Below are 17,032 nucleotides of genomic sequence, written 5' to 3'. Positions count from 1 at the left end.
CTATTTGGCTGTAAAGTGCTTTGGGACATTCTGCAGTCGCTAGAGGCACCATATAAATGCAACCTTGCTCTTTCTCGGACAGCCCGTCAAGTGAACAATTACTCAGAGCTCAAGACTCTCGTGGGTAAAGCATTGACTAGTTCAGCCATATAGGCCAAGAGGGTCAATAGGTTGGGTCAGAGGATCTCTGAGTCAGGATGACGATATGATCATCCGTGAACCAGATGGATTTTTCCATCAATTGGCAATGGTTTTTATGGGCATCGTTAGACTTTTAATTCCAGGGGGGGGGGGTTTTTTAATTGAAATTCAAATTTCACCATCTGCTGTGGTGGGATTTGAACCCGGGTCCCCAGAGCTTTGACCTGCACCAGATGGTCAATGACAATGCCTCTCCACCACTGTCTTCCCATGGTGTACAAAACACCTTTGTCGGAGAAGGGAATATTTCTCAACTTCGAAATGACCCAAAGTTATTTATGGCCAATTCAATATTTTTGTGGTGTGATCACTGTCACAATGTAGGACAGTAGCATGTGTTTGGGGGGGGGGGGGGGGGGGGGGGGGCACGGTGGTACTGTCTCGTAATCCAGAAACCCAGGCTAATGCTCTGGGACCACGGGTTCAAATCCCACCATCACGGCTGGTGGAATTTAAATTCAATGAATTAATCTGCAATTAAAAATTAGTAATGGGGACCATGAAATGATCATTGGCTTGTCATAAAAACCCACATGGTTCACTAATGTCCTGAGTGAATGCAAGTTCATTGGTCAAGGGCTCCCTTGAGGAAAGGAAATTTACCGTCCTTACCTGGTCCGGCCCACATGTGACCCTAGACCCGGTTTGACTCTTGACCACCCCCTGGTGGCCTGGCAAGCCATTCAGTTCGAGGGCAATGAGGGAACAAACGCTGGCCAATGCCACCTGTGTCGCACGAAAGAATGAACAAAGAGCGGTGCAATTACTTTTTTTTTTCTTTCTTAGGGACCCCACTCGCCGCCCGGTGCCGTATCACTACTACGAACCCACGGGGATCGACGAATGCACGATGTACATCTCGCATGAGCTGGGACGCAAGGGGAGCCACCACCGGTTCATCACAGAGAAGCAAGTCTTTGCCCGGTGGGCAGGGGGATACAGCATCCACTTCCACCAGCCGGAATGGGAACCGGAGCCACCGCCGGCTTCCAATCACACGGAAAGCGCGGCCTGGTGGAGATGAGGAAACCCAAGGCACATGTGACCAAGCTCGGGGGTGGGGGGGCGGGGAGGGGGGGGGCTCTCATTTTTCTTCCAATTCAACATCTCTTGAGCGAGAAAGAACAAACTTGTGTTTGCCTCACGCCGTTCATGACCTCACGCCCACTTTGGGAGTGAGGCCACTGTTGTAATGACTGAGGAGATTCCAAGATGGCTGCTTCTGCAGCGCTGACATCACCTGCGTCCCAGGAAACGGAGCTGAGGGATCCTTTCAGATCGAGGACAGCGGCGTTCTCATTTTAGGAAAAGAGAGGAAACGGCATTTGATTTATCGACACTGGTTTAATCGAGCCTGTGGCCTCTGCAATCCTCGCAGTGATTTTTTTTTAAACATTTCTGGAGGTAGCTTCCCGATCGATGACCTGTAATATCATTTGTATTGGAGGCAATTTATTATCCCACTGAGTGTCACTTCTGAACTTTCGCTGACATTTTAACCAAATACCACAGGCAGCTCGAAGTCGAAGCAACTAATTAATCTTCCTGTGCACCGAGAGCTCCTTGTGAGAGAGCACTAGCGGGAGAATGCATGGGGAGAAATTCAGCTCAGGCCCCATCTACTATTCTGAGGTTGGCAGCATTAGGGACTGAAGGATGTCACCAGCTCCTCGGGCCTGTACCATGGCAGATCAGGAGCGATCTGTCTATCTGAACTCCATCGTCCTGCCTTGGCTCCGTAACTTTGAATACCCAGACCTGACAAAAATGGATCTCAATTTTGAATTGTTCAACACACACAAACCTAACATCTTTTTGAGGGGAAGAGTTTCACGCGTCCACTATCCTTTGTGTGAGGAAGTTGTTCTTCCTCTAACAGTCGAGGAGTAATTTTTCCCCCCTGCTATCCGAGTCCTTCATTACCTCATAAACCACAATTACCCACGATTTGCTACACTCAATGAAGTGAATTTTACTCTGCTCTTTAAATTGTAATAAACAACAAATGGTGTTCCCGGACTGTTAGAAAGATCAGCAACCACCTGCTCCTGTTCATATTCAGACATTAATGGACTTTTTAAGTGCATAAAATCAGAAGTCCATTCAAGTGCACTAACATAGATCATTGCAAGGTGCTAATTATCACAATAATGCAACTAATGTCATCTCTTTGACTTTTAGGGACCTGCTTTAGCTCACAGCCTGCCAGCTCTTCCTCAGCTCCAACACAACTTCATCAAAAAAAATGTATTGTGTATAAGAGGGTGAGACACTTGCCTATTAATCAGCAGCCGCCTTTGGCTCTCGATGTACGTTTGATAGAATCTCTGCAATGTTGAAATGAAATGAAGTGATTCAGGTTCAATTCCGGCCTCGTGTGACCGTCTGTGTGGAGTTTGCACTTTCTCCCCGTGTCTGGGACGTGGTGCAGAAATGAAATGAAATGAAAACCGCTTATTGTCACGAGTCGGCTTCAAATGAACTTACTGTGAAAAGCCCCTAGTCGCCACATTCCGGCGCCTGTTCGGGGAGGCTGGTACGGGAATTGAACCATGCTGCTGGCCTGTCTTGGTCTGCTTTAAAAGCCAGCGATTTAGCCCAGCGCTAAACCAGAGGAGGCTGTTTGGCCCACTCCCCCATCCCACCCCTGTGACCCCGCCCAACCTTTTGGACGTTAAGGGGCAATTTAGCACGGCCAATCCACCTAACCTGCACATCTTTGGACTATGGGGGGGAACTGGAGCACCCGGAGAAAACCCACGCAGACACGGGGAGAAAGTGCTAACTGCACACAGACAGTCACCCGAGGCCGGAATTGAACCCGGATCCCTGGCGCTGTGAGGCAGCAGTGCTAACCACCGTAATAATAGTAATCACTTATTGTCACAAGTAGGCTTCAGTGAAATTACTGTGAAAAGCGCATAGTTGCCACATTCCGGTGCCTGTTCGGGGAGGCCGGTACGGGAATTGAACCCGCGCAGCTGGCCTTGTTCTGCATTACAAGCCAGCTATTTAGCCCGCTGTGCTAAACCGTACCACCATAAAGAATTTTACATGCTTCAATTATATCAATTCTTTTCTTCTAAACTCCAGAGAATATAAATCGGCTCTACTCGAAATCTCCTCATGGAACAGCAGAATGAATCTTCATTGTACCCCGTCCAAGGCAGCTGATTCCTGCAGGAAGGAGACCAAAACTGTATAGAATGCTATGGGGGTGGTCTATGTAACAGTAGTAAGACTTCCTTACTCGCATATTCCAATCCCTGGCAATAAAGGGCAATGTACCATTTGCCTTCCTAATTGCTTGCTGTACTTACATGTCTAGGTTCTGTGATTGATCACACAAGGACTCCCAAGTCCCTACAACACCATCTTTTACTAATTTCTTACTGTTTAGAAACAATTCTGCTCTTCCATTCTGCCTATCGAAGTGGATAATTTCACACAACCCGAATTACAATCAGTTATCCGCCGCATATAGGGGGCAGCACGGTAGCCTGGTGGATAGCACAATCGCTTCACAGCTCCAGGGTCCCAGGTTCGATTCCGGCTTGGGTCACTGTCTGTGCGGAGTCTGCACATCCTCCCCGTGTGTGCGTGGGTTTCCTCCGGGTGCTCCGGTTTCCTCCCACAGTCCAAAGATGTGCGGGTTAGGTGGATTGGCCATGCTAAATTGCTCTTAGTGTCCAAAATTGCCCTTAGTGTTGGGTGGGGTTACTGGGTAATGGGGATAGGGTGGAGGTGTTGACCTTGGGTAGGGGGTAGGGTGCTCTTTCCAAGAGCCGGTGCAGACTCGATGGGCCGAATGGCCTCCTTCTGCACTGTAAATTCTATGTAATCTATATCCCCGGCAGCCTCTTTACAACCTCCTTACTGCTTATTTCCTCACCTTGCTTTGTTTCGAAAGTAAACGGGGAAACATTAAACTCGATTCCTTCATCGGAGACATTGATGCAGATTTTCTTTAATTGGCCACGGGATGTGGGCGTCGCTGCTTAGGCCAGCATTAGTTGCCCGTACCTAACTGCCCTTGAGAAGGTGGTGGTGAGCTGCCTTCTTTTGGATCGCTGCTGTCCAGGTGGTGTAGGTACATCCACAGTGCTGTTAGGGAGGTAGTTCCGCCATTTTGACCCAAAGGCGATGAAGGAATTGCAATATATTTCCAAATTAGGATGGTGAACACCTGGAAGGGGAACTTCCAGGTAATGTTCGCAAATGTCTGCTGCTCTTGTCCTCCTGGGTGATAGCAGCCATGAGTTTGGAAGATGCAGATGTTTGCAGGTGATACCCACCGTGGTCTGTGGTGGAGGGAGTGAACATTTAAGCACGTTTAAGCTGGTGTGTGGGATGTCATTGAAGGTGGCTGCTTAGATCTGCACAATGTCAAGCTTAATGAGATGGAGATGCCGGCGTTGGACTGGGGTGGACACAGTGAGAAGTCTGACAGCATCAGGTTAAAGTCCAACAGGTTTGTTTGGAATCACTAGCTTTCAGAGCACTGCTCCTGCATCAGCTGAGTGAAGAGGTAGGTTACACAACTTTAACAACGTTTTACACAACTGGGCAGCACAGTGGCACAGTGGTTAGCACTGTCGCTTCACAGCTCCAGGGTCCCAGGTTCGATTCACGGATTGGGTCACTGTCTGTGCGGAGTCCGCACGTTCTCCCCGTGTGTGCGTGGGTTTCCTCCGGGTGCTCTGATTTCCTCCCACAGTCCAAAGATGTGCAGGTTAGGTGGATTGGCCGTGATAAATTGCCCTTAGTGTCCAAAAGGGTTGGTTGGGGATGTGTTGGAGGTGTGGAGTGCTCTTTCCAAGGACCGGTGCATACTCGATGGGCCGAATGGCCTCCTCCACTGCAAACTCTATGATTTAATGAAGTAGGCTTACATTAACACTGCAATGACGTTATTGTTGAAAGCCCCTAGTCCCCATTATTCCAGCACCTTTTCGGGTACACAGAAGGAGAATTCAGAATGTCCAATTCACCTAACAGCACATCTTTCGGGACTCGTGGGAGGAAACCAGAACACCCGGAGGAAACCCACGCGGACACGGGGAGAACGTGCAGACTCCGCACAGACAGTGACCCAAGCCGGGAATCGAACCTGGCACCCTGATGCTGTGAAGCAACTGTGCTAACCACCGTGCCACCCTCAGGGTCATGAACGAAATCTCCAGAAATGTACCCAGCCAGAATTGGCAACCAGCTCAGCACACACTCAGGCAAACTCCACAGTGCAGAGCTGGCTCACTCATACCCCAGAGGCCTAGTCATAGCCTGTGGTAGAAATAAAATAATGCCAGATTGTGGATGGATAATGGATCTCTAAAGCCAACTGTTACAACTCATGGATGGAGGGGGTTATGTAGGAAGTGTGACGTTCATGGCAGCACGGGGCAGCATGGTAGCATTGTGGATAGCACAATTGCTTCACAGCTCCAGGGTCCCAGGTTCGATTCCGGCTTGGATCACTGTGCGGAGTCTGCACGTTCTCCCCGTGTGTGCGTGGGTTTCCTCCGGGTGCTCCGGTTTCCTCCCACAGTCCAAAGATGTGCAGGTTAGGTGGATTGGCCAGGATAAATTGCCCTTAGTGTCCAAAATTACCCTTAGTGTTGGGTGGGGTTACTGGGTTATGGGGATGGGGTGGAGGTGTTGACCTTGGGTAGGATGCTCTTTCCAAGAGCCGGTGCAGACCCGATAGGCCGAATGGGCTCCTTCTGCATTGTAAATTCTATGATGACAGGAATTTAAAGCTTGAAAAGAAGATGGATGGAGCTGAGGTGGGGTTGGACAATTTTATTTCAAATAAGACCTGGAGGTTGTGATGAGTTTGGGTCAGCTTCAGATAGTTGCTGGAGAGAAGGATAGAGTTGGTGGCTCAGGAACAATGTGGCAGCCACCAGGGGCAATAACTTTACCTGACATTTAACTGGAGGATATTTCTATCCAGTAGCTGCTGTCAGAGAAGCATGAAATGAAAATCACTTATTGTCACAAGTAGGCTTCAAATGACGTTACTGTGAAAAGCCCCTAGTCACCACATTCCGGCGCCTGTTCGGGGAGGCTGGTACCGGAATCGAACCGTGCTGCTAGCCTTCCTTGGTCTGCTTTAAAAGCCAGCGATTTAGCCCAGTGTGCTAAACCAGCTCCTATTTGTGGCAGGAGAGAGAGAAATGGGAAAGGGGGGAGAGAGAGAATGGGAAAGAGGGAGAGAAATAAGAAAAGGAGAGGGAGAATGAATCAGAGTCACTGGAAGGGCTGAAACGTTATGTGGAGTTCGAGCTGAGAATCGCTCTCTCCCCCCCCCCCCCCCCGGCCGCCCCCAACGGTGTGGAACAAGATGATGTCACCGAACGATAGCATATATCCCACCACCCCTTCCTGAGCTCCTCTGCTGCTGAAACCCTCACTCACGTCGTTTGTCACCCGAACTATTCCGAAGGCCTCTTTCCATCCTCCATAAACGCCAACTCATCCCGCTGCCTATTTGCGAACGCAACCCATTGGCTCATCTGCCAGACCCAGCAAGGCCTCAATTAAAAAACTTCCCACCCTTTGGTTCAAATCCCTCCTTTGGCCTTTGTCCACCATTTCTCTGTAACCTCCTCCAGTCTCACATAAACACAAGTTATTGTTGGACATGAGAAACAATCAGGAGCGACGGGTGAATGTGGATTGTCCAAGAAGTGGATTTGAGGGATTCTGGTTTAATGGAGCGTGGAATCTATGTGTGCGCAGACTTTCTGCTTGCACGCTGTGATCTGTTCCCATCCTATCCCAGGCCTGTCACTTGATCTGATGCGCGCATCTCAAATAAAAGATAGCTGCCCTGCCTCCTCCTCTTGCTTTCTCTCTGTAACATTCCAAATTAAATGCTCAGCAGGAGTTTACCATCACACCGTCTGTGATCATCTAAACAAGGCTGCTGTCACCTCTGTAGGAACATCAAGCTGTTTCAATCACCTCGAGGCGCTGGTGAAGGTGCAAAACCCATTTACATGGATGATGTCAGAACTGTCGAGGTGTAATTGTGAGGAAAAGCGGAGCAGGCCGTGGTTTTCTTCTCAAGAAAAGAGAAGACAGGTGTAACCAGTCAAAAACTAGGGGACTTCAATAAAAGAGCACCTGACAGGCCACTGCGCAAGGCTATGGACCAAGTACTGGAGAATGACCATTAGACCATAAGACATAGGAGCAGAATTAGGCCACTCAGTCCATCGGGTCTGCTCCGCCATTCAATCATGGCTGATGTTTTTCTCATCCCCCCCGTTCTCCTGCCTTCTCCCCATAACCCCTGATCTCCTCATTAATCAAGAACCTGAAACCGTAAGAGGTCGAATGGGATTAGGGCAGATAGGTGCTTGTCGGCCAACGCAGACACGGCGGGCCGAAGGGCCTCTTTCTGTGCTGTACAACTCTGAGGGAGCGATTCTCGGCGTCGGAAGGTGGCCCGTTATTGGCCGGTAGTCCCGCGGGTCTCAATGGGATTTCCTATTTAATCTACCCCACACCACCGGGGGTGGGGGGAGGGGTTGCCATCGGCAGGACCGGAAGATACTACCGGGATGAACAGACGGAAGATCTCACCCTTGTGACTCTGTGACTAAGATTGTGAATAATAAAAGTTCAGGAGGGCCATCTTTACCCAGAGAATGGTGAAACTTCCAACACAAGGAGTACTTCCGGTGAGTGGAAGGGCTGCATCTGGGGGAATCTGGCTCGGTACGCGAGGGAGAAAGGAATGATCTTTGAAGGGGGTCAGCTGAGGACGGGTAGGGGGGAGCATGAACCCCGACATTTCCGTGTTGTGAGTTGTATATAATTTAGTTTGATTCAAATGTTTGATCAGCCGTTTTGATTGGAACCGTAGGAGCCGAACAAAATCTGCAGTCAATGGAGACATGAGTTCATTGAGGGGCAGCAAACAACACCACTCCACTTAATCAATACTTACCCTGAAACAACAGCTCGGCATCTGTCGCGCCTGACAAAAGTGAATAAATCTGCAAGTCAAACTGTTTTAGTCTCTTATTTGATTGGAGTTTTGACAGTGACCCATACGGCTTCTTTTCGCTAAGTGCCTCCTTCTAATCAGCTCCGCCGCAAGAGGAGATTGTAAAGAAAACAACTCTGAGAATACATAAGTTGTTATAATTTAATAACGACCGAAGCAAGGAGTGTGAGACTGCAGAGTGACAACACTTCCAGTTTCTTAGGTTAGCAGGGACACAGCTGGTAACCTCAGAGTCAGAGTTCAAACCTTCCCTCCAACCTCCCCCTCAGGGGTTGGAGTTCATATTCCAGGATGACCCTCAAGTGCATTCCTGAGGGAATGCCACACTGTTGGAGGCGTGGGATGAAACATTAAATCTGCCCCCTTGGATGTAAATGAATGGGCGACACAGTGGTTAGCACTGCTGCGTCACAGCACCAGGGCCCCAGGTTCAATTCCGGCCTCGGGTCACTGTCTGTGCAGAGTCTGCACGTTCCCGCCGTGTCTGCGTGGGATTCTTCCGGGTGCTCCGGTTTCCTCCCACACTCCAAAGATGTACAGGTTTGCCCAGGATAAACTGCCCCTTAGTATCCAAAAGGTAAGTTGAGGCTACGGGAATAGTGTGGAGGTGTGTGTCTTTCAGAGGTTGGTATGGACTGGATGGGTCGAATGGCCTCCTTCTGTACTGTAGGGATTCTGTGATCACCCCTTGTGCTAAGTATTCTATGTTCCTCCAGCTGTCTACACCAATAGCTCCTGGATCCCTTTCCTCACTGTCTTTAGTGACAATCTTAAATTGATTAATCCTTCCCATTAACTCCCCAACCTCGAGGAAATTGTCTTTCCTTGTGCATCCTTTCAACAATCTTCTTTTAGCTGCTCCAATGAAAGTAGTCCAATCTTCTCAAAAGTTTTCTCATAATTACATCCATACATAGAAGTTACAGTGGAGAAGGAGGCCATTCGGCCCATCGAGTCTGCACCAATTGTCGGTTCACAGACCCGGACATTATCCTGGGAAATACTGGAATATATTAACAGAAAGAAAAACATGCACTTGGAAAATCATAGTATGATCAGAACAAATAAACTTGGTTCATTAAATGTAACTAATTTGTTTAACAAATTTTTTGGAGTTTTTTTGAAGATGTAACTAATAGGGTAGATAAAGGGCAACAAGTCGATGTGGTATACCTGAATTTAAGGTGCCACACAAAAGGAGTTGTAGGTAATATATCAGCATGGATAGAGGATTGGTTAACAGATAGGAAATTCACGGATGTCCAAGAAAGATTCATTAACTTGGTCCCTGGAAACAAGGGGGTTGTCCTGTGATGAGAGCCTGAGTAAATTGGGCCTATATTCTCTTAGAGGAATGGGAGATGATCTCATTTAAATGTACAAGATTCTGAAAGGGCTTGCGAGGTTGTCCTTGCTGGTCGGGGCATCTAAAACACGGGGACACAGTCCAAGGATAGGGGGCCGATCATTTAGCAAAGCCGTGAGGGATTGTGAATCTTTGGAATTCTGTACTCCAGAGGGCTGGGGATTGTCCATCGTTGAATATATTTAAGACTGGAATAGATGGATTTTTGGTCTCCCAGGGAACCAATGGATTTGGGGAAAGGGCGGGGAAGTGGAGTCGATGGGCCATATGGTCTACTCATGGTCCGATTTCTGCTGTTCCACTGAATCTGTATTGCAAACTCCGGATGGGTTTGATAGCTTTTCGGCTCTTTAACTATGTCCTAAACAGCACTTTGCACACACTTACATACTCCTACCTATGATCTATTATCTAGGTATCAAGGTATAAGGTTCAACCACTGGTCATTGAAAGGTAGTAATGTGAAGCTAGACCATCTGACATAACAAAATGCTGGGATATTGAGGTTAAAACTTTTATTTTCACTATTCCTTCCCAGAATGTGGGCATTGGTGGCCTGACTGGCATTTATTTCCATCCCTGGTTACCCTGAGAAGGTGGTAAGGAACTTCTTGATCCGCTGCAGTCCAGGTGGTGAAGATGCTTCCGGCGGAGTTGTAGGTAGGAGGTTCACCCAGCGACAATGAAAGAAGGCCAATATACCGCCAGGTCAGGAGGGTTTGCAACTTGGAGGGCAACTGGGAGGAGATGATGTTCCTGCTGCCCTTGACGTTGTAGGCCAGTGATGGGCAAGCTTGGCTGGTGAGTAGGCCACAGGATTGACCCTCCTTCATCTCAGTGGGCCGCAGGGTTAAAATCGGGGCTTGTTCACGCACCATGTCCCTTGAATAAGATTGAATACATTTAATACACGCCGAATATTTCATAATGAGGTGAGAAAATGCTCAATCATTCATTTATTAATAGGACTATCGTCAACTTGACGGTTAAAAATAAAATAAATATTTACGCTTGTTTGGACGCGGAGGGAGCGCACGGCTCTCACAGTCAGTGTTGTGAGCAATCAGCACGCACCTCACATCACTCGCTCTTGTGAATCACAGGAAAACGTGGAAGGAAAGCAGGGGAGTGTGGCCACTCTGCGTGCGGACAGCAGTCAACAAAATATCTCGTGGCTCGCACTCAGAATCCTGACTGACCGCATGTGGTCCCTGGGCCGCAGGTTGGTCCAGATGGTGGAGGGTGTGGGTTGGGCAGGGGGGGGGGTGGTTACTGTAATGCATCCTGTCGATAGCACACACTGCAGCCACGGTGTGCCGGTGGCGGAGGGAGTGAAGGTTGATGGTGGTGGACGGACTGCAGGTCAAGCAGGCGATATTTGTCCTGGATGGCATCGCCCATCTTGAGTATTGTGGCTGCTACCAAACAAACAATTCTTCCAGGCTGCAGTACTGCCGTTATCAATGTTTTTTAAAAAAATAGAAGCTGAGGCAAGATTGACTGACTGCAGCTGTGGTTCCCTGAGATAATTGAATTGTCCAATCTATTTGGAGACATGACATATGAACTTAGAAAGCCTTACCAGCATAAATCCCGCGTCAATATTTTGATTCTCAGTCTGACAGTTGGCCCCTTATAAGTACAGAGACTTTTCAGAGTGACAAGAGAGTCAACATCTGAAAAATACCGATTCAGGCACATCCAATATAGAAACGCAGAAAATAGGAGCAGAAGGAGGCCATTCGGCCCTTCGAGCCTTGCCACCAGTCATTATGATCATGGCTGATCATCAATTTCAGTACCCTGATCCCGCCTTCCTCCCTAATCCTTTGATTGCATTAGCCCAAAGAGCGATATCTAATTCCTTCTTGAAATTACACAACGTTTTGGCCTCAACTACTTTCTGCCGTAGCAAATTCCACAGATCCACCACTCTCTGGGTGAATAAATTTCTCCGCACCTCAGTCCTAAAAGGTTTACCCCTTATCCTCAAACTTTGACCCCTAGTTCTGGACTTCCCCACCATCAGGAACATTCTTTCTGAATCTAACCGGCCTAGTCCTGTTAGAATTTTGTACGTTTCTATGAGATCCCCTCTCACTCTTCTAACTCCAATGAATATAATCGTTATCAACTTAGTCTCCCTTCATATGACAGTCCCGCCATCCCAGGAATCAGCCTGGTAAACCTTCGCTGCACTCCCTCCATAGCAAGGACATCCTCAGAGAAGGTCACCAAAACTGCACACAATACTCCAGGTGTGGCCTCACCAAGGCCCTGTGCAATTGCAGTAAAAACCATTAAAACAATGCAAGCTTCCTTTTTTTATTCATTCATGGGATGCATGCGTTGCTGGCTAGGCCAGCAATTATTGCCCACCTGTACTTACCCTTGACACAGTATCATAGAATTTACAGTGCAGAAGGAGGCCATTCGGCCCATCAAGTCTGCACCGGCTCTTGGAAAGAGCACCCTACCCAAGGTCAACACCTCCACCCTATCCCCATAACCCAGTAACCCCACCCAACACTAAGGGCAATTTTGGACACTAAGGGCAATTTAGCATGGCCAATCCACCCAACCTGCACATCTTTAGTCTGTGGGAGGAAACCGGAGCATCCGGAGGAAACCCACCCACACACGGGGAGGATGTGCAGACTTCGCACAGACAGTGACCCAAGCCGGAATCGAACCTGGGACCCTGGAGCTGTGAAGCAATTGTGCTACCCACAATGCTACCGTGCTGCCCTAAAGTGGTGAGTAGTGGTGATCTGCCTCCTTGAACCATTGCAGTCCCTGTGGTATAGATACACCCACTGTGTTCCAAGATTCTGACCCAGCGACAGTGAAGGAGCGGCGATATATTTCCAAGTCAGGGTGGTGAGTGACTTGGAGGGGAACCTCCTGGCGGTGGGGTTCCCAGGTATCTTCAGCCCTTGTCCTTCGAGATGATAGCAGTCAAGGGTTTGGAAGGTGCTGTCTAAGGAGTTTTGCTTCCTGCAATGCACCTTGTAGATGGTACACGGAGCTGCCACTGCGCGTCCGTTGTGGAGGGAGTGAATGTTTGTGGATGGGATGCTAATTACGTGGGCTGCTTTGTCCTGGATAGTGTTGAGCTTCTTGGGTGTTGTCAGAGCTGCACTTATACTAAACCTCAGTAATTGCCCAAAGGAACAAGGGCACTCGTTTACCCACTAAACCAAACCCAATATCTAACTCTGTCTGTACAGCTCACCAGAACAACATGCCACGCAAGCACAGCGACGTCAACGCTTGTATCCTCCCAATATTCATAGAACGGGTGTAAGAGAAAAGTGCCTTTAATCACCTGAAGATGTCCCATGACACCTTGCAGTCAATGAAGTAGTTTTAAAATCTCATTTTTGAAGAGGAGAAACGGCCACTCCAATACCCGCTTCCTGCACTGATGGGCCAGCCTGGATCTTGTGCTGAAGTCTCTCGACTCGAACTCACAGAATAACCTTCCGGGTCAGTGGCCTGAGTGCTACCACTGAGCCGTGGTTAACAGCAGCAATGGGAGGTAGACAAGAGGTTAGTTGCACGCAATGGTGACGCTGTTGCCAGGGTTACAGCCGCTCTCAGTAACCGTTGAATGTAGTTCTGCACCTGTCCAAGCACTCAGTGGCTACTGAAGTGGAAACTAAAGCATTGACCCCAATTATGGATTTACATACCAGCCGGCAATTAACCTACATTTAAAGATTGTGAAATGATCATGGTTTTTGCTGATCCATATCAAGTGAGAACAGGTCGAAGCAATGTACTGAACTAGAACTCAGTCACTGCTTGGTTTAACACCGCATGTTTAACTTGATGACTGCTGACTAATATGGCATTTAAGGGATGGTTGCATTGCTGACACAGGGTGGTGTTCGGAAAGGAGGGCACTCAGGAAATTCTCTCCCGGGCAGTCCCTTGAAACGAGGCTTGTCACATTGTTCTGGCTGATCAGGAAACTCTCCCGCTCTTCCAGCCTGACCGAGGGAGTACTGGAAGGATTTGCTGGTTGATAATCGTGTTCTTTGCTCACGTCCTGGACTGGGACGTGACCCTGGAGCTTCTTACTCAAAGGTAGCAACGCAACGCAGGACAAAGCGCAGGAAACGAAGGCCCCTACTCCTGATGGAATTTCCTGACTATTCAGGCATTAGTGGAAAGCCCATTAAGAGTGGTGGTGGTTTGTCATTGGACTAGTAATCCAGAGACCCAGGATCATGCTCAGGTGATCCAGTTAGAATCCCACCACCGCAGATGGTGAAATCTGAATTCAATAAAAAAAACCTGGAATAAAATGTCTAATGGTGACATAATAATCCATATGCTTCCTTTAGGGAAGGGAATCTGCCAGCCTTACCTGGTCTGGCCTACATGTGACTCCAGACCCACAGCAACTCTTAGCCGACATCTGAAATGGCCAAGAAGGCACCCAGTTATAATGATAACAATAATAATCGCTTATTGTCACGAGTAGGCTTCAATGAAGTTACTGTGAAAAGCCCCTAGTCGCCACATTCCGGCGCCTGTTCGGGGAGGCTGGTACGGGAATGGAACCGAGCTGCTGGCATTGCTCTGCATTACAAGCCAGTTGTTTAGCCCACTGTGCTAAACCCAGCCCCTTGCACCTGTTCAACGGCAATAAATGCTGGTACTCCTCACCAGCAGCGTCCACATCCAATTAATGACTTTGTTTTAAAAGAGCAAATTCAGCAAAGGAGAGGGAAAAATTTGGGCAATAAAATAGATTTGAAAAGGTCTCAAATTTGGTCCATCACATCATGACTGGGGTATACAATGACCACACTGGAACAATTTACTTGGCCGTGAAACGTAATCTTTCCAATAAATACATACGCACAACATCCATTCCTAGAGTGAGTCACATGTGCAGCCATGTGCCACTTCATCCCACCACTGACAGCGTCTGCAGTCACCTGTGCCATTGGTCTTTGATTCCCTCACTAATCCCCTCTGTTTCCTGCCACATACAGTGTGGGGTGTCATTCAAATGTCCCTGCTTTCTCCGCTCACCACCCATCCGCTAATGGAAAGGTATTTTTGTTTTTTGAGTTCCCCTAATATATCCAATCAGCCATGATCGTATTTAATGGAAGAGCAGGCTCGATGGGCTGAATGGCCTACTCCTGTTGCTACGTGGTGACGTATTATCTCACCCCCACAGTTTTGGTGTGATCCAATTCTCCATTAATAACGCCCACAGCAAACGCGAGATAGGATGAGCTGAAAGGGTTAATTTATTTGCATACACTCCAACGTGTGAGAAGGGGCGTAAAATGGCCTCTTTTTCATTCATACAACAAAGGTGACCCAGAGAAAAGAGTTACCGGGCAAATACAAATTAAGAATTATTTTCTCAGATGAGTCGAGAGCCAAAGTCCAATATTGTACTCTTTCAGTATTGGCAGGCGGAAGACTGATGCTGGATAATCCACTTTTCCTGTCAACCTGACTTCCACGATGAATTGGATGCCTAGGGATGAATTGGTCTTGGAGGTGCTGGTACAGATGTTTAAAGTCCAGTTGAAACAGTGTATGTGGGGATCCAGGTATTCAATAACTTGGACAAAGCCCCTTTTTCTGCTGTTGCCTGCCAGATAAAAAAATGGTAGTCTGCCTTTTTTCATCTCTACAAGGCAATATTACGGGTTCTAGCCACTTCGGGTGGAGGGATCATGTGACATGAATCTCACTTCTCCACCTTAGTTTGGATAAAAGATGTACATTCCTGCTCTTAATTGTTGAGATGGTTAATGCGGCACGGTGGCACAGTGATTAGCACTGCTGCCTCACAGCGCCAAGGATCCAGAATCGATTCCACCCTTGGGTGACTCGGCGGAGTTTGCACATTCTCCTCGTGTCTCCGTGAATTTCCTCCGGGTACTCCGGTTTCCTCCCACAGACCACGTGAATTGGCCATAATCAATGCACGGGGAGTGGGTCTAGGTTGAGTGTTTTTTTTTGGAGGGTTCGTGCAGACTCCTTCTGCACTGTCGGGATTCTATAGATTCTATTTTATGGATTAATAAATTCAACCTATATTCCTGGGTCTGTTTGTCCTCGTCGATGGATCATCTCCGTTGACCAGGGAACTGGTCTTAACCATGTAAATTAACCATTGTACGAATCCTAGAGAATTTGATCCCTAAAGTACAGGGGCATTAGTGCATCTTTAGGGATAATGAGGTTGCTGCTGTTCTGAAGGCCAAAAAACAATTTTGTGTGAGTCACAGCCAGTCATGGCTTCAAGCCTTTGTCCCATTTAAAAAATAATAATTTTATAGATTAGCCAGCTTGATATATATAAATATGTATTTTACGAAAATACCGTGATCTCTGAGCCCCCTGACACTTTCAGCTTTCCCTCCTTCCTTCCTTCCTATAGGACCCTGCTCAGAATGCACCCACTGACCAACCATTTGGTTACTTTCTCTGATCTCACCACCTTTGGCTCCGAATCCATTGGGTTTTTTGTTGGTTTGATTATATCTCCGGGGAGCACCTCAGGATATTATTCTATGTTACAAATGAAGATTGCTGCATATAAACCGGGAACTGCAAAGTTAGGATCCTTGCTGGGACTTTCAGACAACGTAGATCAAAGCAAATTAAAATGAAATGAAATGAAAATGAAAATCGCTTATTTGTCACGAGTAGGCTTCAATGAAGTTACTGTGAAAAGCCCCTAGTCGCCACATTCCGGCGCCTGTCCGGGGAGGCTGGTACGGGAATTACTGCGGATGCTGGAATCTGAAACAGAAAATACTGGACCATCTCAGCAGGTCTGGCAGCATCTGTGGAGAGAGAAGGGAGCGAACGTTTCCAGTCTCGGTGACTCTTTGTAAACGCCGGAGAGTACTAGAAATCGGGTCAGATTTATACTGTTGGGGGGGGGGGGACGTGGAGCGTTGGGGCTGGATAGGGGGCCAGTGATAGGTGGCGATTGATAAAGATATCGTGGACAGAAAGACAAAAGATTGTGAGCAAGGCTGAAGGGTGTTGAGAGTGACACGTTAAGAGATCAGAATGTGATCTGCGCCACCATCACCAGCCCTCTTAGTTATTATCACCACCATTTACATTCCCCTTGTCTTTCTGTACCTGAGTTTGGGTATTTATAGCTGATTACTTGTTTCCTAAGTTTCAGGTGAACGAGGCAGATTTAAAATTCAGCACAACAACAATTTGCATTTATATACCACTTTTAATGTAGTAGAACCACCCCCCTAATTTGATAGGTGTTCAATCCATCAACATTTTTCACACTAAGGTCCAAAAGGAAATATTAGAATAGGTGGCTAAAAACTTGGTCAAAAAGATAGGTCTTAATGAGTGTCTTGGAGAGGAGTCGATAGTTAATATTGACCAATATCACTGCCATTTTCTTAGTCTGAGATTCAATAAGGCCA

At 47.7% G+C, this 17,032-nt stretch overlaps 1 protein-coding gene and 1 long non-coding RNA gene across 2 annotated transcripts in view; one reads left to right on the top strand and one right to left on the bottom strand.

Annotated features, from left to right (window-relative positions):
* st6galnac5a (ST6 (alpha-N-acetyl-neuraminyl-2,3-beta-galactosyl-1,3)-N-acetylgalactosaminide alpha-2,6-sialyltransferase 5a) overlaps positions 1–2,566 on the top strand; it is a 59,798-nt gene extending 57,232 nt beyond the window's left edge. Inside the window, exon 4 of the mRNA XM_038793760.1 lies at positions 988–2,566. Coding sequence (XP_038649688.1) covers positions 988–1,225 — 238 coding nt within the window. The 3' untranslated portion in view covers positions 1,226–2,566. The remainder of the gene's footprint in view (positions 1–987) is intronic.
* A 7,521-nt stretch (positions 2,567–10,087) lies between these two features.
* On the bottom strand, positions 10,088–13,156 carry LOC119964134. Its single transcript, XR_005460255.1, has 2 exons — positions 12,916–13,156; positions 10,088–10,469 (listed from the first exon to the last, which is right to left on the bottom strand). It is a non-coding gene; the product is annotated as an uncharacterized LOC119964134 (long non-coding RNA).
* Between the last annotated feature and the right edge of the window lie 3,876 nt (positions 13,157–17,032).

Source organism: Scyliorhinus canicula, chromosome 4 (genome assembly GCF_902713615.1).
Source record: "Scyliorhinus canicula chromosome 4, sScyCan1.1, whole genome shotgun sequence".
NCBI classification, from domain to species: Eukaryota; Metazoa; Chordata; class Chondrichthyes; order Carcharhiniformes; family Scyliorhinidae; genus Scyliorhinus; species Scyliorhinus canicula.
The sequence above is the reverse complement of the archived record's forward strand: the minus strand, read 5'-3'. Positions and strand labels throughout refer to the sequence as shown.